Source organism: Oncorhynchus kisutch, linkage group LG22, assembly GCF_002021735.2.
Source record: "Oncorhynchus kisutch isolate 150728-3 linkage group LG22, Okis_V2, whole genome shotgun sequence".
Taxonomy (NCBI): domain Eukaryota; kingdom Metazoa; phylum Chordata; class Actinopteri; order Salmoniformes; family Salmonidae; genus Oncorhynchus; species Oncorhynchus kisutch.
This window is the reverse complement of record NC_034195.2, coordinates 24,285,412-24,310,478: the sequence shown is the minus strand read 5'-3', so window position 1 is coordinate 24,310,478 and position 25,067 is coordinate 24,285,412. Positions and strand designations below refer to the sequence as shown.

The following is a 25,067-nucleotide window of genomic DNA, read 5'->3' as shown; positions in this document are numbered from 1 at the left end:
GTGAAGATTTAGCTGTATGGTTCCATCATTCTGGGTCAATATTGGCATTTCTGTGACTGTAAGGTATGGGAGTTTCTGAGAATGTGCCCTAGAAAAAGTGTCTGTATATCTGTTATTTACTGCCCTATAATAACCCTACCTCGCATGTACAGAAGTAGCCCGCTGGACCCAGATAGAGCACGTAATGACACCCACGCCCAAATATCCCGCTCTGGCCTGGTTGAGGCCCAATCACAGACTACAGGGGCAGTGTTGTGAAGTTTAGTTCAGCCAAGTTTAGCCTCAGTCTGAACCCCATCTCCCTAGAGGTGTCTTCTGTTCCCTCCCTCTTCCTCCCCTTGTCTCTTGTGCATGCTCAACACAGCCTGGATCAGTTAGTTCAGAGGTTCTGAGGAGGCACTACACAGCTCTGGGATCCAGTTTGAAGTCAGTGTTCATTTAGCTACTGGTGAGATGGATAAGTGTGTGATGACACTCCCAGTCCTGCTGCTGTTCCTGGGCCTGGTTGTGATGTCCCAATCCTGTCTGGAGCCAGCCTCTGCATATAGGTTCACTGGGGCTGTCTGTAGGCTGACCTACCCTGCAGCGGTGGTCTGTGAGTATCTATCTTATTGATTCCAGTCTCCCTACAGTGTTTTCTCAAATGTTTTTCACCAGAACTGTTACTGTCAAGGTAGTTAACTGTTTTGTTAATACAGTTAATACAAGTATTGACCTTGTACTTGGTGGCAAAACCCTTGTTGGCAATCAGAGGTCAGACGTTTCTTGTAGTTGGCCACAAGGTTTGCACACATCTCAGGAGGGATTGTGTCCCACTCCTCTTTGCAGATCTTCTCCAAGTCATTAAGGTTTCGAGGCTGACGTTTGGCAACTGGAACCTTCAGCTCCCTCCACAGATGTTCTATGGGATTAAGGTCTGGAGACTGGCTAGGCCTCTCCAGGACCTTAATGTGCTTCTTGAGCCACTCCTTTGTTGCCTTGGCCATGTGTTTTGGGTCATTGTCATGCTGGAATACCCATCCACGACCAATTTTCAATGCCCTGGCTGAGGGAAGGAGGTTCTCACCCAATATTTGACGGGACATGGCCCCGTCCATCGTCCCTTTGATGCGGTGAAGTTGTCCTGTCCCCTTAGCAGAAAAACACCCCAAAAGCATAATGTTTCCGCCTCCATGTTTGACGGTGGGGAAGATGTTCTTGGGGGTCATAGGCAGCATTCCTCCTCCTCCAAACACGGCAAGTTGAGTTGATGCCAAAGAGCTCCATTTTGGTCTCATCTGACCACAACACTTTCACCCAGTTGTCCTCTGAATCATTCAGATGTTCATTGGCAAACTTCAGACGGGCATGTAAATGTACTTTCTTGAGCAGGGGGACCTTGCGGGCGCTGCAGGATTTCAGTCCTTCACGGCGTAGTGTGTTACCAATTGTTTTCTTGGTGACTATGGTCCCATTGACAAGATCCTCCTGTGTAGTTCTGGGCTGATTCCTCACAGTTCTCATGATCATTGCAAATCCACAAGGTGAGATCTTGCATGGAGCCCCAGGCCGAGGGAGATTGACAGTTCTTTTGTGTTTCTTCCATTTGCGAATAATCGCACCAACTGGTGTCACCTTCTCACCAAGCTGCTTGCCGATTGTCTTGTAGCCCATTACAGCCTTGTGTAGGTCTACAATCTTGTCCCTGACATCCTTGGAGAGCTCTTTGGTCTTGGACATGGTGGAGAGTTTGGAATCTGATTGATTGATTGCTTCTGTGGACAGGTATTCTTTTATACAGGTAACAAACTGAGATTAGGAGCACTCCCTTTAAGAGTGTGCTCCTAATCTCAGCTCGTTACCTGTATAAAAAACACCTGGGAGCCAGAAATCTTTCTGATTGAGAGGGGGTCAAATACTTATTTCCCTCATTTAAAATGCAAATCAATTTCTAACATTTTTGACATGCGTTTTTCTGGATTTTGTTGTTGTTATTCTGTCTCTCACTGTTCAAATAAACCTACCATTAAAATTATAGACTGATCATTTCTTTGTCAGTGGGCAAATGTACAAAATCAGCAGGGGATCAAATACTTTTTTCCCTCACTGTATATATAGACAAATTGTGTATTTTCTCTTCAGTAAATGAAAAGACGACCAAGGTCATCCAGGCTGCGTTCCAGCATGCCAAATATCCAAGCATTAGCAATGAGAAGTCTATTCTCTTTGTTGGAAAGGTGAAATATGGACTTGCCAAGTGAGTGGACCCAACAGTCAGTGTACCTGCACCACATGCACTCGCTTATGCTGTTCCTTTCATCCTCCTCCATTACTTCACATGCCATCATTTTATCCTGTATTCACTTACCATAGATGATGTATACGACACATGATTGGATGAATGCATAAGCACTCATTTTTCAATCAATAACAGATTGAATGTCATCACGATCGCCATTGCTTTGTTGTTTTGCTCCTTTATTCTTTCTAAAATGAACAACCAATAATAATGTCCTCTCCTGACCTTTGCCCTCTCAGTCTGGAGATCCATAACCTGTCGATTGGGCGGAGTGAGTTTGAGCTCATAGCAGGTGAAGGCATTGAGATTGCCATCTCCAACGTGTCTGCTGTTTTCAAAGGAACCATCCAGTATGCATATGGAAGCTGGCTGTGAGTCCTTCCATCAGTCATTTTTTATTTATAAAAAAAAAAATCACCTTTATTTAACCAGGTAAGTTGAGTTAGTTGAGAACAAGTTCTCATTTACAATTGCGACCTGGCCAAGATAAAGCAAAGCAGTTTGACACATACAACGACACAGAGTAACACATGGAGTAAAACAAACATACAGTCAATAATACAGTATAAACAAGTCTATATACGATGTGAGAAAATGAGGTGAGATAAGGGAGGTAAAGGCAAAAAAAGGCCATGGTGGCAAAGTAAATACAATATAGCATGTAAAACACTGGAATGGTAGATTTGCAGTGGAAGAATGTGCAAAGTAGAAATAAAAATAATGGGGTGCAAACGAGCAAAATAAATAAATAAATAAAATAAATACAGTAGGGAAAGAGGTAGTTGTTTGGGCTAAATTATAGGTGGGCTATGTACAGGTGCAGTAATCTGTGAGCTGCTCTGACAGTTGGTGCTTAAAGCTAGTGAGGGAGATAAGTGTTTCCAGTTTCAGAGATTTTTGTAGTTCGTTCCAGTCATTGGCAGCAGAGAACTGGAAGGAGAGGCGGCCAAAGAAAGAATTGGTTTTGGGGGTGAACAGAGAGATATACCTGCTGGACCGTGTGCTACAGGTGGGTGATGCTATGGTGACCAGCGAGCTGAGATAAGGTGGGACTTTACCTAGCAGGGTCTTGTAGATGACATGGAGCCAGTGGGTTTGGCGACGAGTATGAAGCGAGGGCCAGCGAACGAGAGCGTACAGGTCGCAATGGTGGGTAGTATATGGGGCTTTGGTGACAAAACGGATTGCACTGTGATAGACTGCATTAAATTTGTTGAGTAGGGTATTGGAGGCTATTTTGTAAATGACATCGCCGAAGTCGAGGATTGGTAGGATGGTTAGTTTTACAAGGGTATGTTTGGCAGCATGAGTGAAGGATGCTTTGTTTGCAAAATAAGAAGCCAATTCTAGATTTAACTTTGGATTGGAGATGTTTGATGTGGGTCTGGAAGGAGAGTTTACAGTCTAACCAGACACCTAGGTATTTGTAGTTGTCCACGTATTCTAAGTCAGAGCCGTCCAGAGTAATGATGTTGGACAGGCGGGCAGGTGCAGGCAGCAATCGGTTGAAGAGCATGCATTTAGTTTTACTTGTATTTAAGAGCAATAGGAGGCCACAGAAGGAGAGTTGTATGGCATTGAAGCTTGTCTGGAGGGTTGTTAACACAGTGTCCAAAGAAAGGCCAGAAGTATACAGAATGGTGTCGTCTGCGTAGAGGTGAATCAGAGACTCACCAGCAGCAAGAGCGACATCATTGATGTATACAGAGAAGAGAGTCGGTCCAAGAATTGAACCCTGTGGCACCCCCATAGAGACTGCCAGAGGTCCGGACAGCACACCCTCCGATTTGACACACTGAACTCTATCAGAGAAGTAGTTGGTGAACCAGGCGAGGCAATCATTTGAGAAACCTGTCGAGTCTGCCGATGAGGATGTGGTGATTGACAGAGTCGAAAGCCTTGGCCAGATCAATGAATACGGCTGCACAGTAATGTTTCTTATCGATGGCGGTTAAGATATTGTTTAGGACCTTGAGCATGGCTGAGGTGCACCCATGACCAGCTCTGAAACCAGATTGCATAGCAATCTTTTCATTGTGAAAAGGGAGGATGAGAGGGATGGAAATAGTTTGTGATATGATTAGATATAACTTTCTAGATCTTACAGTTACATATGTTGTGATTTATCCAAATGTCATGTTGGCTACTACTGAAGTTGTGTATGTTAACCTTGAATAGCTGCGTGGTCATGACACTGCCATGTGTAATCTGTTTTGCAGTGTCAATGTGGGACATTCAGTAGATTTTGAAATTGATTCGCACATTGATCTTGGCATTAACCCCAAACTCTGTAAGTACCTTTTTCTGCCCATTGTTTGTGTGGTGTTCAATGTTCGCTCTTCCTTCTCATTCTTCCAAAGAGTTTACAGGAATCTTATCTTACCTTTTGTAATGTATTTCCTGCCAGTGATCATGTGCTTTCTCTGTCTCAGATTGTGGAAAGGGGAAAGTTGCTGCAGACACATCAGACTGTTACCTCACGTTCCACAAGCTGGATCTCCTGCTGCAGGGAGACAGGGAGTAAGTGGCACGTTCTGGAACTCAGATAGTTTTATACACATAGTGTAAAATGGTTTATCTGTAATGTCCTCTTCCTTCACGGGAAGTAACATGAAGGACAAACCCTGTGTTTTACATTCTGGCTTTAGGCCTGGCTGGCTCAAGAGGCTGTTCACAAACTTCATCACCTTCACTGTGAAGCTGGTTATTAAAAGCCAGGTGAGTGATGATTAGAGGGAAATATAGGAGAATATGTTCTTAACTGACTTGCCTAGTTAAATAAACCTGCAGTGTATCAAAGTATTGGACAGAGGCCTCGCTGATGGCTCAACACTGCCATCTACTGTCTTGTTAATGCAACCCAGCAAAAACATTGTCACATCAGCTGCAACATAGAATGAAACAATATCCCTGTTTTCGTCATCTTAGATCTGTAAGGAGATCAATAATGTGGCAAACATATTGGCTGACTTTATACAGGAACGAGCAGGTATGGACACGTTTGGGGAGCCTGGGTAGATAGCACACAAAGACAATAGAGGTATCAAGACTTTCTCTTATTTAGAATATCTGTCAGTGACTATGTTTACCTCTCCGCGTTGATTCCCACAGAGAAATTCCTTAGTGATGGTGACATCAGCATGGATATTGGAGTAACTTCTGCCCCTGTCATCACATCCAATTACATTGAATCATACCACAAGGTACTGTATATCCCTTTATTATCTAGCATCCATATTCATTGTACATGATGATGCACAATGCCAATTGTTATTATATGTATTACAGTATCTTTCTTCTGTCTTCCCATGATGTCCAGGGTCTGGCCAAATACAACAACATGACAGCTGTCATCAATGAGTCTGTATTCGACCCCAGCCAACTGACAGAGGACCGCATGCTTTACTTCTGGATCTCTGATGAGGTCTTCAACCCCCTGATTACAGCTGCCCACCAAGATAGACGTTTTGTCCTCAACATCTCTGGCCTGGAGCTCACAGTAGGTGTCTACCAGACTAGTGGAAGTCATGTGGACTAGTGTCCAAGGCAGCATTTATCAGGAAAACAGTAATCGGGACTTGTTGTTGGGGTTTGGTCCACGGTGTGTTACAATATGGTAGATGCAGGGAAACTGACTGTAGCACTGTGACGGGGAATGACATTCTTGTTCATTACAAGCTGAATTACTGTGTTTTTGTTTTAATGTATGCCAGTTATCTAACATGGTCAATTTCATTTCAGGAACTGTTTAAGACAAATTTGTCTACCCCCATTCCAGAGTTCCTTAGCCAGGTATGTGACAAACCCACTCAGGACAGTCCTCAGACAGACACAACATGCTTTTATCAGCTCCACAGACCATGTGACCTATCTTGGCCTCTGCAATTTAGTGGTGTTTTGAGTTTCATTGTATTTCAAACCTCATATATTGTGTACACAGGTAAGTCAGTGTGATAAATATGTCTGTGCCTGTATGAAACCTGTATCCTTTTGGCAGTTTCTGTCCTCTGAGGAGCCAGTGCTGAGGGTGTGGAGTGTGTCAGTGCCTCACCTGTGGACGACCCCAATGGGCACCTATGTCAGAGCTGTGGCTGCAGCAGAACTGACTAGCGGAGCTGAGGACATCCCAGGACTTTACTTTGAGATGGTCAGCCAAACAAACACCTGTTTTAATATTTTAAATGATAGCCTGGCATCAGACAGTAATGTGTCCAAGAAGAGTAGCTGAATGGGGTTTGTCGTTGTCTAGGAGGTGGAGGTTGTAGTGACTGCTTCCTACGCCAAGAAGAAACTGATCCTAATTGCTACAACATCACAGTGAGTCCATTTACGTGCCTATACTGTAGTGAAAATGTACATACACATGTATAGGAACTGCATATGTGAGTAAAAGCATTACATGAAGACCATGCTTTTAATTGGTCTTGTGATACTGACTCCACTGTGCCTCTATAAGGGATACAGACTGTAATGGTTTAGTAAAACACTTTCTGTTGCATGGCAGTTTACTAACAAGTATACGGAACAAAAATATAAACGCAACATGTAATGTTTCCTGAGCTGAAATAAAAGATCTCAGAAATGTTCGATAAGCACAAAAAGCTTATTTCTCTCAAATTTTAGGAACAAATTTGATTTCATCCCTGTTAGTGAGCATTTCTCCTTTGCCAAGATAATTCATCCACCTGACAGGTGTGGCATATCAAGAAGCTGATTAAACAGCATGATCATTACACAGGTGCACCTTGTGCTTGGGGACAATAAATGGCCACTCTAAAATGTCCAGTTTTGTCACAATGCCTCAAGTTTTGAGCAAGCATGCAATTGGCATGCTGACTGCAGGAATGTCCACCAGAGTTGTTGCCAGATAATTTAAGGTCCATTTCTCTGCCATAAGCCGCCTTCAATGCCGGCCTCACAAATGCTGACCACGTGTAACCACGCCAGACCAGGACCTCCACATCTGAATTCTTCATCTGCGGAATAGTCTGAAACCAGCCACCGGAACAGCTGATGAAACTGTGTGTTTGCACAACTGAAGAATTTCTGCACAAACTGTCAGAAACCGTCTCAGGGAAGCTCATCTGCGTGCTCAAATCAAAACTCGAATAAAATATTATTGGTCACATACACATATTTAGCAGATGTTATTGCGGGTGTAGCGAAATGCTTGTGTTCCTAGCTCCAACAGTGTAGTAATATCTAACAATTCACAACAATACACCCAAATCTAAAAGCAAAATAATGGAATTAAGAAATATAAAGTACCAGTCTAAAGTTTGGCCACACCTACTCATTCAAGGGTTTGTCTTTATTTGTATTTTTTTCTACATAATAGAATAATAGTGATGACATCAAAACTTTGAAATAACACATGGAATCATGTAATAACCAAAAATGTGTTAAACAAATCAAAATATATTTTAGATTTTAGATTCTTCAAAGTAGCCACCCTTGCCTTGATGACAGCTTTGCACACTCTTGGCATTCTCTCAACCAGCTTCATGAGGTAGGCACCTGGGATGCACTTCAATTAACAGTTAAACAGTTCCTTCTTAATGTGTTTGAGCCAATCAGCTGTTTTGTGACAAGGTAGGGGTGGTATACAGAAGATAGCCCTATTTGGTAAAATACCAAGTCCATATTATGGCAAGAACAGCTCAAATAAGCAAAGAGAAATGACAGTTCATCATTTAAGACAATGAGGTCAGTCAATCCGGAAAATGTATTTGAGATATTTTTTTTACTCCTTTTTTGTGGTGTCCAATTGGTAGTGACAGTCTTGTCCCATCGCTGCAACTCCCATACGGACTCGGGAGAGGCGAAGGTCGAGAGCCGCGTGTCCTCCGAAACACGACCCCGCCAAGCCGCACTGCTTCTTGACACACTGCCCATTTAACCGAAAGGCAGCCGCAGCAATGTTTCGGAGGAAACACCATACACCTGGCAACCGTGTTAGCGTTCATGTGCCCGGGACGCCACAGGAGTCGCTAGAGCGAGATGGGACAAGGACATCCCGGCCAGCCAAACCCTCCCCTAACCAGGACGACTCGGTGCCAATTATGTGCGCCTCATGGGTCTCCCGGGGGGAGGTTAAATATACTTCTCCCATTGGCAAAGTAACTCAAAAGGGGCGATGATATTAATTAACAGTAATTTTGATCCGAATGTGCAATTTGTCTAAACAGATCCGCAAGGTAGATTGATGATTTTAAATACGTTATTGGACCATAAACAGATATGGCTCATTAACCTTTACGGACCAAGTAATGATGATTCACGCTTCTTTGAAAATATATATAATAAATTATCAACCCTGCAAGCAATACAAGACTGTTATCATGGTGGGAGATTGTAATACTATTTTAAATACCTTAATGGACCGTAATCAAAATCACATTACAAACTATCACCCTCGTGCTCTTAAGGAAATCATGAATGTCATGGATATATTGGAACTGGTGGATATAAGGAGGAAATATAAAGATCCAGTCCATTGAAAAAATGTGGAGGCCCCTTACAATTCAGTGTTGTGACGCAACAATTCTAGCAGAATGTACAGTGTACAGACTCATATCAAACATCTCCAATCGAAAATCAAATCAAGAGTCGGCTTTCTATTCCGCAACAAAGCCTCCTTCACTCAAGCCGCCAAGCTTACCCTAGTAAAACTGACTATCCTACCGATCCTCGACTTCAGCGATGTCATCTACAAAATGGCTTCCAACACTCTACTCAGCAAACTGGATGCAGTCTATCACAGTGCCATCCGTTTTGTCACTAAAGCACCTTATACCACCCACCACTGCGACTTGTCGGCTGGCCCTCGCTACATATTCGTCGCCAGACCCACTGGCTCCAGGTCATCTACAAGTCTATGCTAGGTAAAGCTCCGCCTTATCTCAGCTCACTGGTCACGATGGCAACACCCATCCGTAGCACGCGCTCCAGCAGGTGTATCTCACTGATCATCCCTAAAGCCAACACCTCATTTGGCCGCCTTTCGTTCCAGTACTCTGCTGCCTGTGACTGGAACGAATTGCAAAAATCGCTGAAGTTGGAGACTTTTATCTCCCTCACCAACTTCAAACATCAGCTATCTGAGCAGCTAACCGATCGCTGCAGCTGTACATAGTCTATTGGTAAATAGCCCACCCTTTTCACCTACCTCATCCCCATACTGTTTTTATTTATTTACTTTTCTGCTCTTCTGCACACCAATATCTCTACCTGTACATGACCATCTGATCTTTTATCACTCCAGTGTTAATCTGCAAAATTGTAATTATTTGCCTACCTCCTCATGCCTTTTGCACACATTGTATATAGACCCCCCCTTTGTTTTCTACTGTGTTATTGACTTGTTAATTGTTTACTCCATGTGTAACTCTTTGTTGTATGCTCACACTGCTATGCTTTATCTTGGCCAGGTCACAGTTGCAAATGAGAACTTGTTCTCAACTAGCCTACCTGGTTAAATAAGGTGAAATAAAAAATAAATAAAAAATAGAATTTAAAAGGTATTGTCGGATATTATTCATTCTAATCAGACAGGCTTTACATGGATGAAACATTGGAGATAATATAAGGCAAGTACTGGAAACAATAGAACACTATGGAAAATCTGGGAAACCAGACCTGCTTTCATAGCGGACTTTGAAAAGGCTTTTGATAAAGTATGACTGGAGTTTATACATAAATGCCTGGAATATTACAACTTTGGAGAATCTCTTATAAAATGGGTTAAAATTATGTATAGTAACCCTAGGTGTAAAATAGTAAATAATGGCTACTTCTCAGAAAGTTTTAAACTGTCAAGAGGAGTAAACAAGGTTGTCCACTATTGGTATTATGGCCATCAAAATGTTAGCTATTAAAATCAGATCCAACCATAATATTAAGGGACTAGAAATCCAGGGCTTAAAAACAAAAGGTGTCATTGTACGCTGATGATTCATGTTTTCTTTTAAATCCACAACTTGGATCCCTCCACAGCCTCATAGCAGATCTAGATAATTGTTCCAATCTCGCTGGATTACTATATTATGTATTGGATCACACAACAAAAAAAACTTTTACATTACTGTGTAGTTTACCAATAAAATGGTCTGATAGTGATGTAGATATACTTAGTATACATATCTCGAAATAAATACATGATCTCACTCCAATACATTTTTATAGAAAGTTACCAAAAATAGATAAGATCTTGCTACCATGGAAAGGTAAATACCTTTCTATTTGTGGAAAAATCACCCTGATTAACTCTTTAGTAATATCCCAGTTTACCTATTTGCTTATGGTCTTGCTTACATATAGAGAACAGTTTTTTAAATTATATGAGAAAACATATTCAAATTTATTTGGAATGGCAAGCCAGCCAAAATTAAATTGGCCTATTCATATACAGTGAGGGAAAAAAGTATTTGTTCCCTTGCTGATTTTGTACATTTGCCCACTGACAAAGTAATAATTATTATTATTATTTTTAACCTTTATTTAACTAGTCAGTTAAGAACAAATTCTTATTTTCAATGACGGCCTAGGAACAGTGGGTTAACTGCCTGTTCAGGGGCAGAACTTGCAACCTTCCGGTTACTAGTCCAACGCTCTAACCACTAGGCTACGCTGCCGCCCTGACAAAGTAATGATCAGTCTATAATTTTAATGGTAGGTTTATTTGAACAGTGAGAGACAGAATAACAACAAACAAATCCAGAAAAACGCATGTCAAAATGTTTTGAAATTGATTTGCATTTTAATGAGGGAAATAAGTATTTGACCCCTCTGCAAAACAGGACTTAGTACTTGGTGGCAAAACCCTTGTTGGCAATCACAGAGGTCAGACATTTCTTGTAGTTGGCCACCAGGTTTGCACACATCTCAGGAGGGATTTTGTCCCACTCTTTGCAGATCTTCTCCAAGTCATTAAGGTTTCGAGGCTGACGTTTGGCAACTCGAACCTTCAGCTCCCTCCACAGATTTTACCCTATGTTCAAGAAAGGCCTTTTACCCCTTAATTCAGATTACAACCTCTCACTTTCAGTTATTTGAAAAGGAAATCCTCTCCCAAATATCGCTGTTTTCAAAACAAGCCATAGAAAGTTTGTTGCAATTTCAATTTAATCCACCAGAAAAGACCACAAATAATACAACAAATATTATGGTTAAACTCAACTATACTAATTGATTAAAAAAACAGTATGTTTTGATATTTAAAAAAAAAGATATAATCTTCGTAAAATATATTATAAATAGGACTGGTGGAGTTATGTCACACATGCAGCTAACAAAAACAAATGGAAATGTCTGCTCTGTCCAAAATTACAACAAACTAATTGACGCAAAAATGGAAGAGGAAAGGGGAAAAGGAAGGAACTTGTCTGACGGCACTGCATTGAAGACCAAAATTGGTTAAAGAAAATGGTGATAAATCAAAAAGTATATCAGTTTAATTTAAGGACCAAAAAATGTACAGCCGTGCCACATAGATTGCAAAATAGTTAGGAAGAGATTTTCGACGTACCGATTCCATGGCACATGGTTTATGAACTGATACGCAAAACGACCTCGGATAGAACCCACAAAGGCTGATGCTCCAGATACTCAACTAGTCTGCAATAGGTAAGCAGCTTGGTTTGAAGAAATCAACTTGTGGGAGCAATTATTAGGAAATGGAAGACATACAAGACCACTGATAATCTCCCTCGATCTGGGGCTCCACACAAGATCTCAACCCGTGGGGTCAAAATGATCACAAGAACGGTGAGCAAAAATTCCAGAACCACACAGGGGGACCTAGTGAATGACCTGCAGAGAGCTGGGACCAAAGTAACAAAGCCTACCATCAGTAACACACTACGCCGCCAGGGACTCAAATCCTGCAGTGCCAGACGTGTCCCCCTGCTTAAGCCAGTACATGTCCAGGCCCGTCTGAAGTTTGCTAGAGAGCATTTGGATGATCCAGAAGAAGATTGGAAGAATGTCATATGGTCAGATGAAACCAAAATATATATTTTTTGTAAAAACTCAACTCGTTGTGTTTGGAGGACAAAGAGTGCTGAGTTGCATCCAAAGAACACCATACCTACTGTGAAGCATGGGGGTGGAAACATCATGCTTTGAGGCTGTTTTTCTGCAAAGGGACCGGGACGACTGATCCATGTAAAGGAAAGAATGAATGGGGTCATGTATCGTGAGATTTTGAGTGAAAACCTCCTTCCATCAGCAAGGGCATTGAAGATGAAACGTGGCTGGGTCTTTCAGCATGACAATGATCTCAAACACACCGCCCGGGCAACGAAGGAGTGGCTTCGTAAGAAGCATTTCAAGGTCCTGGAGTGGCCTAGCCTGTCTCCAGATCTCAACCCCATAGAAAATCTTTGGAGGGAGTTGAAAGTCCGTGTTGCCCAGCGACAGCCCCAAAACATCACTGCTCTAGAGGAGATCTGCATGGAGGAATGGGCCAAAATACCAGCAACAGTGTGTGAAAATCTTGTGAAAGAGTTACAGAAAACGCTTGACCTCTGTTATTGCCAACAAAGGGTATATAACAAAGTATTGAGAAACTTTTGTTATTGACCAAAATACTTATTTTCCACCATAATTTGCAAATTAATTAATAAAAAATCCTACAATGTGATTTTCTGGATTTTCTTTCCTAATTTTGTCTGTCATAGTTGAAGTGTAACTATGATGAAAATTACAGGCCTCTCTCATATTTTTAAGTGGGAGAACTTGCACAATTAGTGGCTGACTAAATACTTGTTTGCCCCACTGTATATATATACCTCACACTGCTGCTTGTATGTGCAAGTAAAGAAACAACACTTATGTGACTTTGCTTCTTCCCACTAAAGAATTTCCATAATGAAGGATTCACTGTCCACAGACACACTGCAGGTGAGAATTAAATAGGCATACTGAATCCCAGTCTAAGTGACCAGTAGCGGTGGTAGATTGCTTTATTTCTCATTTCCTTATGCTCTCCAGATGGTTGAAGCCCACATTGAATATTTGAAAGAGGCAGTGGAGAAAATAGGTGTCCCAAAAGTCATATCCAGTGAGTACTGTTTCATCCTCTCACGCTTAGTGAATTGTGATATACAGTGCATATGGGAAGTATTCAGACCCAGATTTTGTTACATTACAGCCTTATTCTAAAATGAATTTAAATGTTTTTTCTCTCATCAAACTAAAGTTGAAGTTTATATACAGTTTAGCCAAATACATTTAAACTCAGTGTTTCACAATTCCTGACATTTAATCCTAGTAAAAATTCCCTGTCTTAGGTCAGTTAGGATCACCACTTTTATTTTAAGAATGTGAAATGTCAGAATAATAGTAGAGCGAATGATTTATTTCAGCTTTTATTTCTTTCATCACATTCCCAGTGGGTCAGAATTTCTATAGGATTGAGGTCAGGCTTTGTGATGGCCACTCCAATACCTTGACTTTGTTGTCCTTAAGCCATTTTGCCACAACTTTGGAAGTATGCTTGGGGTCATTGTCCATTTGGAAGATCCATTTGCGACCAAGCTTTAATTTCCTGACTGATGTCTTGAGATGTTGCTTCAATATATCCACATAATTTTCCTCCTCCATGATGCCATCTATTTTATGAAGTGCAGTCTCTCCTGCAGCAAAGCACCTCCACAACATGGTGCTGCCACCCCAGTGCTTCACGGTTGGGATGGTGTTCTTCGGCTTGCAAGCCTTCACCTTTTTCCTCAGTTCCTTCTTGGAACTGATGGTCATTATGGCCAAACAGTTTTATTTTTGTTTCATCAGACCAGAGGACATTTCTCCAAAAAGTATGATCTTCGTCCCCACTTGCAGTTGCAAACCGTAGTCTGGCTTTTTCATGGCTTCTTCCTTGCTGAGCAGCCTTTCAGGTTATGTCGATATAGGACTCGTTTTACTGTGGATTTACATACTTTTGTACCTGTTTCCTCTAGCATCTTCACATGGTCCTTTGCTGTTGTTCTGGGATTGATTTGCACTTTTCGCACCAAAGTACGTTCATCTCTAGGAGACAGAACGTGTCTTCTTCCTGAGTGGTATGACAGCTGCATGGTCCCATGGTGTTTATACTTGCATACTATTGTTTGTACAGATGAATGTGGTACATTCAGGCATTTGGAAATTGCTCCCAAGGATGAACCAGACTTGTGGTGGTCTACAATTTTTTTCTGAGGTCCTGGCTGATTTATTTTGATTTTCCCATGATGTCAAGCAAAGAGACACTGACTTTGAAGGTAGTCCTTGAAATACATCCACAGGTACACAGCTCCACCTGACTCAAATTATGTCAATTAGCCTATCAGAAGCTTCTAAAGCCATGACATCATTTTCTGGAATTTTCCAAGCTGTTTAAAGGCACAGTCAACTTGGTGTATGTACACTTCTGACCCACTGGAATTGTGATATAGTGAATTATAAGTGAAATAATCTGTCTGTAAACTGTTGTTGTAAAAATGACTTTTGTCATGTACAAAGTAGATGTCCTAACTGACTTGCCAAAACTATAGTTTGTTAACAAGAAATTTGTGGAGTGGTTAAAAAATGAGTTTTAATGACTTCAACCTAAGTATGTAAACTTCTGACTTCAACTGTACATACAATACCCATAAAGACAAAGCAAAAGCAGTTTTTTTTTTAAATATCACATTTACATAAGTACTTAGACCCTTTACTCAGTACTTTGTAGAAGCACCTTTGGCAGTGATTACAGCCTCAAATCTTCTTGGGTATGACGCTACAAGCTTGGCACACCTGTGTTTGGGGACTTTCCCCCATTCTTCTCTGCAGATCCTCTCAAGCTCTGTCCGGTTGGATGGAGAGCGTTGCTGCAGAGCGTTGAAGTCCGGGGTCTGGCTGGGCCACTCAAGGACATTCAGAGACTTTTCCTGATGCCACTCCTGCGTTGTCTTGGCTGTTTGCTTAGGGTCATTGTCCTGTTGGAAGGTGAGCCTTCACCCCAGTCTGAGGTCCTGAGTGCTCTGGAGCAGGTTTTCATCAAGGATCTCTCTGTACTTTGTGCCGTTCATCTTTCCCTCAATCCTGACTAGTTTCCCAGTCCCTGCCGCTGAAAAAATCCCCAAGGCATGATGCTGCCATGCTTCACCATGAGGATGGTGCCAGTTTTCCTCCAAACATGACAATTGGAGTTCAATCTTGGTTTCATCAGACCACAGAATGTTGTTTCTTGTGATCTGAGAGTACTTTTGGTAAGCTCCAAGCGGGCTGTCATGTGCCTTTTACTGAGGAGTGGTTTCCATCTGGCCACTCTACCATAAAGGCCTGATTGGTGGAGTGCTGCAGAGATGGTTGTCCTTCTGGATGGTTCTCGCATCTCCACAGAGGAACTCTGGCGCTCTGTCAGAGTAAACATTGGGTTCTTGGTCACCTCCCTGAACAAGGCCCTTCTCCCCCGATAGCTCAGTTTGGCCGGGCGGCCAACTCTAGGAAGAGTCTTGGTGGTTCCAAACTTCTTCAGTTTACGAATGATGGAGGCCACTGTGTTCTTGGGGACCTTCAATGCTGTTTGGAACCCTTCCCCAGATCTGTGTCTCGACACAATCCTGTCTCTGAGCTCTACGGATAATTCCTTCGACCTCATGGCTTGGTTTTTTCTCTGACATGCAATGTCAGCTGTAGGACCTTATATAAACAGGTGTGCGGCTTTCCCAATCGTGTCCAATCAATTGAATTTACCACAGGTGGACTCCAATCAAGTTGTGGAAACATCTCAAGGATGATCAATGGAAACGGGATGCACCTGAGCTCAATTTCGAGTCTCATAGCAAAGGGTCCGAATACTTATGTAAATAAGGTATTTCTTTTTTTTCTTTTTATACATTTGCAAACATTTCTAAAAACCTGTTTTCACTTTGTCATTATAGGGTATTGTGTGTAGATTGATGAGGATTAAAAATATATATATTTTAGAATAAGGCTGTAACGTAACAAAATGTGGAAAAAGTCAAGGGGTCTGAATACTTTCCGAATGCACTGTAAGTGTGTTGTTGTGAACAATATAATATGTTCCTCTTTTGACCGTTGTCTTAGAACTAGAACCAAGTTTAACTGCACTACTGGACAAACAGGGAACAAATCTGTTTGATCTCATCGAACCCCAGGTTGTTTCTCAGGATGTGAGTACTCATACATACACCTTCACTTCATTCTTACTCATCATAAGCGCAAATTAAAATATATACGCAAACTATAGGACTAAATAAATATTTTACAGAACGGATACTATTCATTGTCATCTGTCTTTCTGTCTGTAGGGTTTTGTGATTATCCAGACAGACTTTGCCTTTCCTCATCATCTGCTTGTGGAATTCCTCAGGAAGACTCTGGAGTGATTCTTATGTTGAGATGGTGGAAGTGGTCACAGGCGCTCCCTGTCCCTGTGCATCAAATCACATACAGTAGGCTACAGTATACTGAGGTCTAATGTGCAATGTTTTGAATGACTGTATTAGTGGAGTTGTTGATAAACTTACACTTCGGAATAGAATTACTAGTTGTATTTGCACATTAAACAGGAACAGGTGCAAACACATAGAAAATTGGGCACTCTGTGTGTGAAAAGGTTTTTGAAAAGGTCATTGTCTTTGTACACTCATTATGAACTTCTGTATTGACATGGTTGATTATGTCTCTTAACCTTGTCCCTAAAGCTGAATTAGATATACAACTTGGCTCAATAAGAAACATGATTTGTATTTGCATACTGTAAGTAAAGGGTTAAATGTGACCATGGCAGTAGGGTATTTCCGCTTATGTCTTGTGATTGGATTGGTTAATTTAATATTCCATGGATCAGGTGGCACAGAGCAGGTAGAACCGGTTCCTCTGCCAACTGCCCTGATGTACCAGGTGTCCCTCTGCCCTCTGGGAAGATAGCCATTCATCGATAGAAGATGGCTTCAGAATGGCAACAATACCAACTTGTTTGGTCTCTGAAATGTCCCACTGAAATGTGCATCTTTTAAATAAACTAATATACGGTTGATGGTAGTCTCCTTTTAATTCTCACACTTGTTTTATAAAATAAAGTAATAGAGGACATATGTATTGGAAAATAAGTTATATTTCATAATACATATAGGGACAATGTCCTTATATAAAAGAAAGTACTACATCTTCACAATGAAAGAAATTATTCTCCTATAATGATATTGCCTGCCCCTTCCACCTCTCCTCCAGCAATATGCTTATGACTGTATAGCTTACATGTAGCCAGGTCATTCCTACAATGTGTCACAACAGCCTTCGCTTTGGCTCCCCCTCCTGTTCAGCTCAGGCATTCGGCGTCGTCGGCCTTCTGGTTGCTGCCGAACCTGATGCTAGCAATCACCCTTCCCTCATCAACCCAGGACTTGTCTCGTCATCATTACACACACCTGGTTCCAATCCCCACTCTATCACCGTGTATATATACTCCCTCTGTCATTTGTCTTTGTCGGTCATTGTAAATGTTGCTTGTTTTCCTGAGGGGAATCTCTCCTACTATTTCCTGAGTACTTTATTATTTTGCACTTTGGGTTTCGTCACGATTTTATAATTATAGTGCTTGTGTCACAAGTGTAGAAAGGAGTAGGCAGGAGCCAGTCATTGTAACAATAATCGACAGGACAATGGTAAACCATGGGCACACTTATACAATTACTAATCACTGGGAATAGGGGCCAGGTGTGCATAATGAAAGTTTTGTAGGGATCTGTGACAGATTTCATGTAATGGACATTGTTAGGTTCTAATTTTTAAGAGTAAATGACTCCACGGACACCAGAGAAGCTTAACCAAGTAGAATTCTTCCCAAAGGGTCCATACAGCTGTAATTCAGACACATATATGGCTTCCCCCGTGGTAGTATTCATACCCCACTTTGGGTGGAGTCTACTCCTTATCGCTAAACATGGCATCATTCTTGCTAAGTGATAAGAGCCTTCAACGGTTTCACCCTTATTAGTACTGCCACATGCGATCGTGTTCCCTGCACTCAGCCACATGCGATCGTGTTCCCTGCACTCAGCCACATGCGATCGTGTTCCCTGCACTCAGCCACATGCGATCGTGTTCCCTGCACGTGTTCCCAGCCCCTCCCAAGCTTCATTATGACCCCTCATGTCTGTTTTGTAACTAATGCTCCTATACTTCTGAGTATAAAAATGTTCAAAGTTTCACCCTGAATCCAACAACATACACAAAATAGTCCAAATTGGTGAAGTGAAATGGAGAAAAAAAACTTGTTTAAAAATTTTTTTTAAACGGAAAAGTAGTGCGTGCATATGTATTCACCCCCTTTGCTATGAAGCCCCTAAATAAGATCTGGTGCCACCAATTACCTTCAGAAGTCACATAATTAGTTAGATTGCACACAGGTGGACTTTATTTAAGTGTCACATGATCTGTCACATGATCTCAGTATATGTTCTGAAAGGCCCCAGAGTCTGCAACACCACCAAGCAAGCGGAACCACCAAGCAAGCGGAACCACCAAGCAAGCGGAACCACCAAGCAAGCGGAACCACCAAGCAAGCGGAACCACCAAGCAAGCGGAACCACCAAGCAAGCGGAACCATGAAAAACAAGGAGCTCGCCAAACAGGTCATGGACAAAGTTGTGGAGAAGTACAGATCAGAGTTGGGTTATAAAAAAATATCAGAAACTTTGAACATCCCATGGAGCACCACAACAAACCTGCCAAGAGAGGGCCTCCCACCAAAACTCATGGACCAGGCTGGGCTTTACGGAAGAGTGCCCAGAAAAAAATTCATTGCTTAAAGAAAAAAAATATGTGTGGTGTTCGCCAAAAGGCATGTGGGAGACAAACATATGGAAGAAGGTACTCTGATCAGATGAGGCTAAAATTGAGCTTTTTGGCCATCAAGGAAAACGCTATGTCTGTCGCAAACCCAATACCTCTCATCACCCCGAGAACACCATCGCCACAGTGAAGCATGGTGGTGGTAGCATCATGCTGTGGGGATGTTTTTCATCGGCATGGACTGGGAAACTGGTCAGAATTGGAGGAATGATGGATGGCACTAAATACAGGAAATTCTTGACGGAAACCTGTTTCAGTCTTCCAGAGATTGAGACTGGGACGGAGGTTCGCCTTCCAGCAGGACAATAACCCTAAGTATACTGCTAAAGCAACACTCGAGTGGTTTAAGGGGAAACATTTAAATGTATTGAAATGGCCTAGTCAAAGCCCAGACCTCAATCCAATTGAGAATCTGTGGTATGACTTAAAGATTGCTGTATACCAGCGGAACCCATCCAACTTGAAGGAGCTGGAGCAGTTTTGCCTTGAAGAATGGGCAAAAATCCTGGGGACTAGATGTGCCAAGCTGATAGAGACATACCCCAAGAGACTTGCAGCTGTAATTACTGCAAAAGGTGTCTCTACAAAGTATTGACTTTGAGGGGTGAATAGTTATGTACCACCAAGTTCAGTTTTTTGTCTTATTTCTTGTTTGTTTCACAATAAAACATATTTTGCATCTTCAAAGTGGTAGGCATGTTGTGTAAATCAAATGATACAAACCCCCCAAAAATCTATTTTAATTCCAGGTTGTAAGGCAACAAAATAGGAAAAATGCCAAGAGGGTTGAATACTTTCGCAAGCCACTGTAGGTGCATAATCCTAACGGTGGAACCTAACAGAGTGGAAATTTGTTCGTTTTTTGTTAGTTAGTTCTGTGAGTGAGCATAATGGTTCTGTGAGTGAGCATAACACTTGAACAGGATTTTAACTTCTCTAACTTCTCAGACATTATTTTGAAAATAACAGCATGGACATATATGAGTGGGACATACAGACTAACAACATGGAAAAATGTCTAAAACTGAGTGTTTATATTTATTTAGCTTTGCACCCTAGTTTTCCCACCAAAGAAATTATGACACTTCCTGAATGGTGTCATTGTAGGAAGGAGTTGTTTTCTTAAATAGATAATTACAGTACAACAAACTAACAGGGTGGAAAGTGATATCAGGGACAGAAAATCTGAAATATATTGATGAGAGAATTTAACTAGGGCTATATTTAAAGCCTTTTGGAATTCACATTTTCCTCTAAATAGGAAGTGATATTTCCTGGAGACAGAAAAGACGCCGCTTGGTAGGAATGACCCAGCTAGCTAGATTAGCCATACAACGGTCGTAATACCAGTCTAACATGCTGGCCAAACCAGTGTGGTGAGAGAATTTGATTTGTTGGAATACGGCTATACGAGGGCTTATTTCAAAAAGCTCTCTATAAGAGAGTCCCTGTGGGCAGAGCTAGGCATATTGCACTGGGACAGGTCTTAATATGAATAAAAGCCTCTCGTTTTTGTGATTCTGTGTACAGCAGTGTTGCCTGGGTAACATCACCTGGGAAGCCAAGCCAGAAAAAAAAGCCATAGGCCATTACAACCTATGTGTTGTCATAATTGCGTAGTTTGCTCTATAACCTGTTAGTTCATACACTATATATACAGTATGTGGACACCCCTTCAAATGAGTTGCTATGGCTATTTCTGCCACACCCTTTGCTGACAGGTGTATAAAATTGAGCACACAGCCATGCAATCTCCATAGACAAACATTGGTAGCAGAATGGCCTTATTGAAGAGCTCAGTGACTTTTAACATGGTACCATCATAGGATGCCACCTTTCCAACATGTCAGTTTGTAAAAATTATGGCCTGCTAGTGCAGCCCCAGTCAACTGTAAGTGCTGTTATTGTGAAATGGAAACATCTAGGAGCAACAACGGCTCAGCCCCAAAGTGGTAGCCACGCAAGCTCACAGAACGGGACCACCGATTGCTGATGCACGTAGAGTGTAAAAATTGTCTCTCCTCAGTTGCAACACTCTTCTTCCAAACTTCCTCTGGAAGGAACATCAGCACAATAACTGTTAGTCAGGAGCTTCATGGAATGGGTTTCCATGGCCAAGCAGCCGTACACACCCCTAAGTTCACCATGCGCAATGCCAAGCGTCGGATGGAGTGGTGTAAAGCTCGCTCCCATTCGACTTCGCAACAGTGGAATCGCCTTCTCTGGAGTGATGAATCCCGCTTCGCCTTCTGGCAGTCCGACGGACAAACCTGAGTTTGGTGGATGATAGGAGAACGCTACCTGCCCGAATGCATATGGCCCCTTAGTTTCAGTGAAGGGAAATCTTAACGCTAAAGCATACAATGACATTCTAGACGATTCTATGCGTTCAACTTTGTGGCAACAGTTTGGGGAAGGCCCTTTCCTGTTTCATCATGACAATACTCCCTGTGCACAAAGCGACATCCATACAGAAATGGTTTGTCGAGATCGGTGTGGAAGAACTTGACTGGCCTGCATAGAGCCCTGATCTCAACCCCACCGAACACCTTTGGGGTGAATTGGAACGCTGACTGCGAGCCAGGCCTAATCGCCCAACAGCAGTGCCCGACCTCACTAATGCTCTTGTTGCTAAATGGAAGGAAATCCCTGCAGCAATGTTCCAACATCTAGTGGAAAGCCTTCCCAGAAGAGTAGAGGCTGTTAAAGCAGCAAAGGTGGGATGAACTCCATATTAATGCCCATGATTTTGGAACGAGATGTTCGATGAACCCTGAACCCTCCCAGTCAGATAGAACGTCGCGGCCTGCCCGCCTGTGGGGAAAACAACCTGAATTTGCCGAGGTTACCCCATTGGCTCACTGCAAAAACGTAACCTTTATCAAATGCAATTTTCTTGTTGTCTGATTGTTTTAGTCAATTACAAAAGTACATTTAAGAAAAGTACAATATGTCTAAAGATTACTTTTCAACACTGCCTGCTCCGCATTCTCTCTACTTACATAAAAAAAGTTATATTGTAGGGCAGAATCATCAACTAGATGATGGTCAATGGGCCAGAAAAGGCAGGGACGGCATTTGATCGATAGATCACTGGTTCGAATCCCCGAGCCGACTAGGTGAAAAATCTGTAGATGTGCCCTTGAGCAAGGCACTTAAGCCAAATTGCTCATGTAAGTCGCTCTGGATAAGAGTCTACTAAATGACTAAAATGTAATCGTAATTACAAATAATTTGTAGACTGCATATTGACCGCAAGACGCCTAAACCGATATAGTTTGACTAAAACATAATAATTTTATGCATAATAATATTATGCATGGGAATACTAGGGAACAGATTTCTTAAATTAAAATCACCTGGAGCTTTTATCCTGGTGTTTTTATAGTCTATTATGTCCAAGAATAAAAAATGTCAATAAAAACAGTTTAATCCAAAAAAGTGATTTTATTATTTCCTCAGAAAACTTGGAGTGGCCAAATCAAACCATCGGTCGCCATTGGGGAACACTGTTGTAGAGCTTCCCTCATGCCCCTATCTCCCTATGTGGGAGCATTGCGGACCGTAGGTCAGGATTTTTTACCAGGTTACATGTACATTGAACAACACAGCAACTTTTGGGAATGTTTTGTTATTTCTGTACAAGTCCAATCAAATCATCAAATGTATTTATATAGCCCTTCTTACATCAGCTGATATCTCAAAGTGCTGTACAGAAACCCAGCCTAAAACCCCAAACAGCAAGCAATGCAGGTGTAGAAGCACGGTGGCTAGGAAAAACTCCCTAGAAAGGCCAAAACCAAGGAAGAAACCTAGAGAGGAACCAGGCCTTGAGGGGTGGCCAGTCCTCTTCTGGCTGTGCCGGGTGGAGATTATAACAGAACATGGCCAAGATGTTCAAATGTTCATAAATGACAAGCATGGTCAAATAATAATAATCACAGTAGTTGTCGAGGGTGCAGCAAGTCAGCACCTCAGGAGTAAATGTCAGTTGGCTTTTCATAGCTGATCATTAGGAGTATCTCTACCGCTCCTGCTGTCTCTAGAGTGTTGAAAACAGCAGGTAGCACGTCTGGTGAACAGGTCAGGGTTCCATAGCCGCAGGCAGAACAGTTGAAACTGGAGCAGCAGCCCGGCCAGGTGGACTGGGGACAGCAAGGAGTCATCATGCCAGGTAGTCCTGAGGCATGGTCCTAGGGGTGGGGGGGGGCAACCCAGACAGGAAGATCACGTCAGTGACTCAACCCACTCAAGTGACGCACCCCTCCTAGGGACGGCATGAAAGAGTACAAGTAAGCCAGTGACTCAGCCCCTGTTCTCTGAGAGGCAGAGAATCCCAGTGGAGAGAGGGGAACCGGCCAGGTATAGACGGCAAGGGTGGTTCGTTGCTCCATAGCCTTTCCGTTCACCTTCACACTCCTGGGCCAGACTACACTCAATCATATGACCCACTGAAGAGATGAGTCTTCAGTAAAGACTTAAAGGTTGAGACCGAGTCTGTGTCTCTCACATGGGTAGGCAGACCATTCCATAAACATTGAGCTCTGTAGGAGAAAGCCCTGCCACCAGCTGTTTGCTTAGAAATTCTAGGGACAATTAGCAGGCTTGCGTCTTGTGACCGTAGCGTACGTGTAGGTATGTATGGCAGGACCAAATCGGAAAGATAGGTAGGAGCAAGCCCATGTAATGCTTTGTAGGTTAGCAGTAAAACCTTGAAATCAGCCCTTGCCATAACAGGAAGCCAGTGTAGGGAGGCTAGCACTGGAGTATTATGATCAACTATTTTGGTTCTAGTCAGGATTCTAGCAGCCGTATTTAGTGCTAACTGAAGTTTATTTAGTGCTTTATCCAGGTAGCCGGAAAGTAGTCTAACCTAGAAGTAACAAAAGCATGGATACATTTTTCAGCATAATTTTTGGACAGAAAATTTCAGATTTTTGCAATGTTACGTAGATGGAAAAAAGCTGTCCTTGAAACAGTCTTAATATGTTCGTCAAAAGAGAGATCAGGGTCCAGAGTAACGCTGAGGTCCTTCACAGTTTTATTTGAGACGACTGTACAACCATCAAGATTAATTGTCAGATTCAACAGAAGATGTCTTTGTTTCTTGGGACCTAGAACAAGCATCTCTGTTTTGTCCGAGTTTAAAAGTTGAAAGTTTGCAGCCATCCACTTCTGTCTGAAACCCAAGCTTCTAGCGAGGGCAATTTGGGGCTTCACCATGTTTCATTGAAATGTACAGCTGTGTGTCATCGCATAGCAGTGAAAGTTAACATTATGTTTTCGAATGACATCCCCAAGTGATAAAACTTATCGTGAAAACCATAGTGGTCCTAAAACGGAACCTTGAGGAACACTGAAATTTACAGTTGATTTGTCAGAGGACAAACCACTCACAGAGACAAACTGATATCTTTCCTACAGATAAGATCTAAACCAGGCCAGAACTTGTCCATGTAGACTAATTTGGGTTTCCAATCTCTCCAAAAGAATGTGGTGATCGATGGTATCAAAAGGAGCACTAAGGTCTAGGAGCACGAGGACAGATGCAGAGCCTCGGTCTGATGCCATTAAAAGGTAATTTACCAGCTTCACAAGTGCAGTCTCAGTGCTATGATGGGGTCTAAAACCAGACTGAAGCATTTCGTATATATTGTTTGTCTTCAGGAAGGCAGTGAGTTGCTGCGCAACAGCTTTTTCTAAAAATGTTGAGAGGAATGGAAGATTCGATATAGGCCGATAGTTTAAAAAATATTTTCTGGGTCAAGGTTTGGCTTTTTCAAGAGAGGCTTTATTACTGCCACTTTTAGTGAGTTTGGTACACATCCAGTGGATAGAGAGCCGTTTATTATGTTCAACATAGGAGGGCCAAGCACAGGAAGTAGCTCTTTCAGTAGTTTAGTTGGAATAAGGTCCAGTATGCAGCTTGAAGGTTTAGAGGCCATGA

General features: G+C 42.1%; 1 protein-coding gene across 1 annotated transcript; it reads left to right on the top strand.

The window, feature by feature from the left end:
* The first annotated feature begins 358 nt into the window (after positions 1-358).
* cetp (cholesteryl ester transfer protein, plasma) lies at positions 359-17,301 on the top strand. Its single transcript, XM_031802137.1, has 16 exons — positions 359-595; positions 2,122-2,236; positions 2,518-2,649; positions 4,498-4,568; positions 4,711-4,798; positions 4,927-4,996; positions 5,207-5,267; positions 5,390-5,481; positions 5,598-5,777; positions 6,020-6,070; positions 6,276-6,425; positions 6,528-6,595; positions 13,138-13,180; positions 13,271-13,340; positions 16,349-16,434; positions 16,573-17,301. The coding sequence occupies exons 1-16, from the start codon at positions 454-456 to the stop codon at positions 16,648-16,650; spliced, it is 1,497 nt and encodes a 498-aa protein (XP_031657997.1). The 5' UTR covers positions 359-453; the 3' UTR covers positions 16,651-17,301.
* The last annotated feature ends 7,766 nt before the right edge of the window (positions 17,302-25,067 follow it).

Coding starts and splice junctions, on each gene's coding strand:
- cetp (XM_031802137.1), top strand. CDS start 454: ATGGATAAGTGTGTGATGACACTCCCAGTCCTGCTGCTGTTCCTGGGC. Junction 4,799..4,926: donor CTGCTGCAGGGAGACAGGGA/GTAAGTGGCACG, acceptor TTCTGGCTTTAG/GCCTGGCTGGCTCAAGAGGC. Junction 5,778..6,019: donor TCTCTGGCCTGGAGCTCACA/GTAGGTGTCTAC, acceptor ATTTCATTTCAG/GAACTGTTTAAGACAAATTT.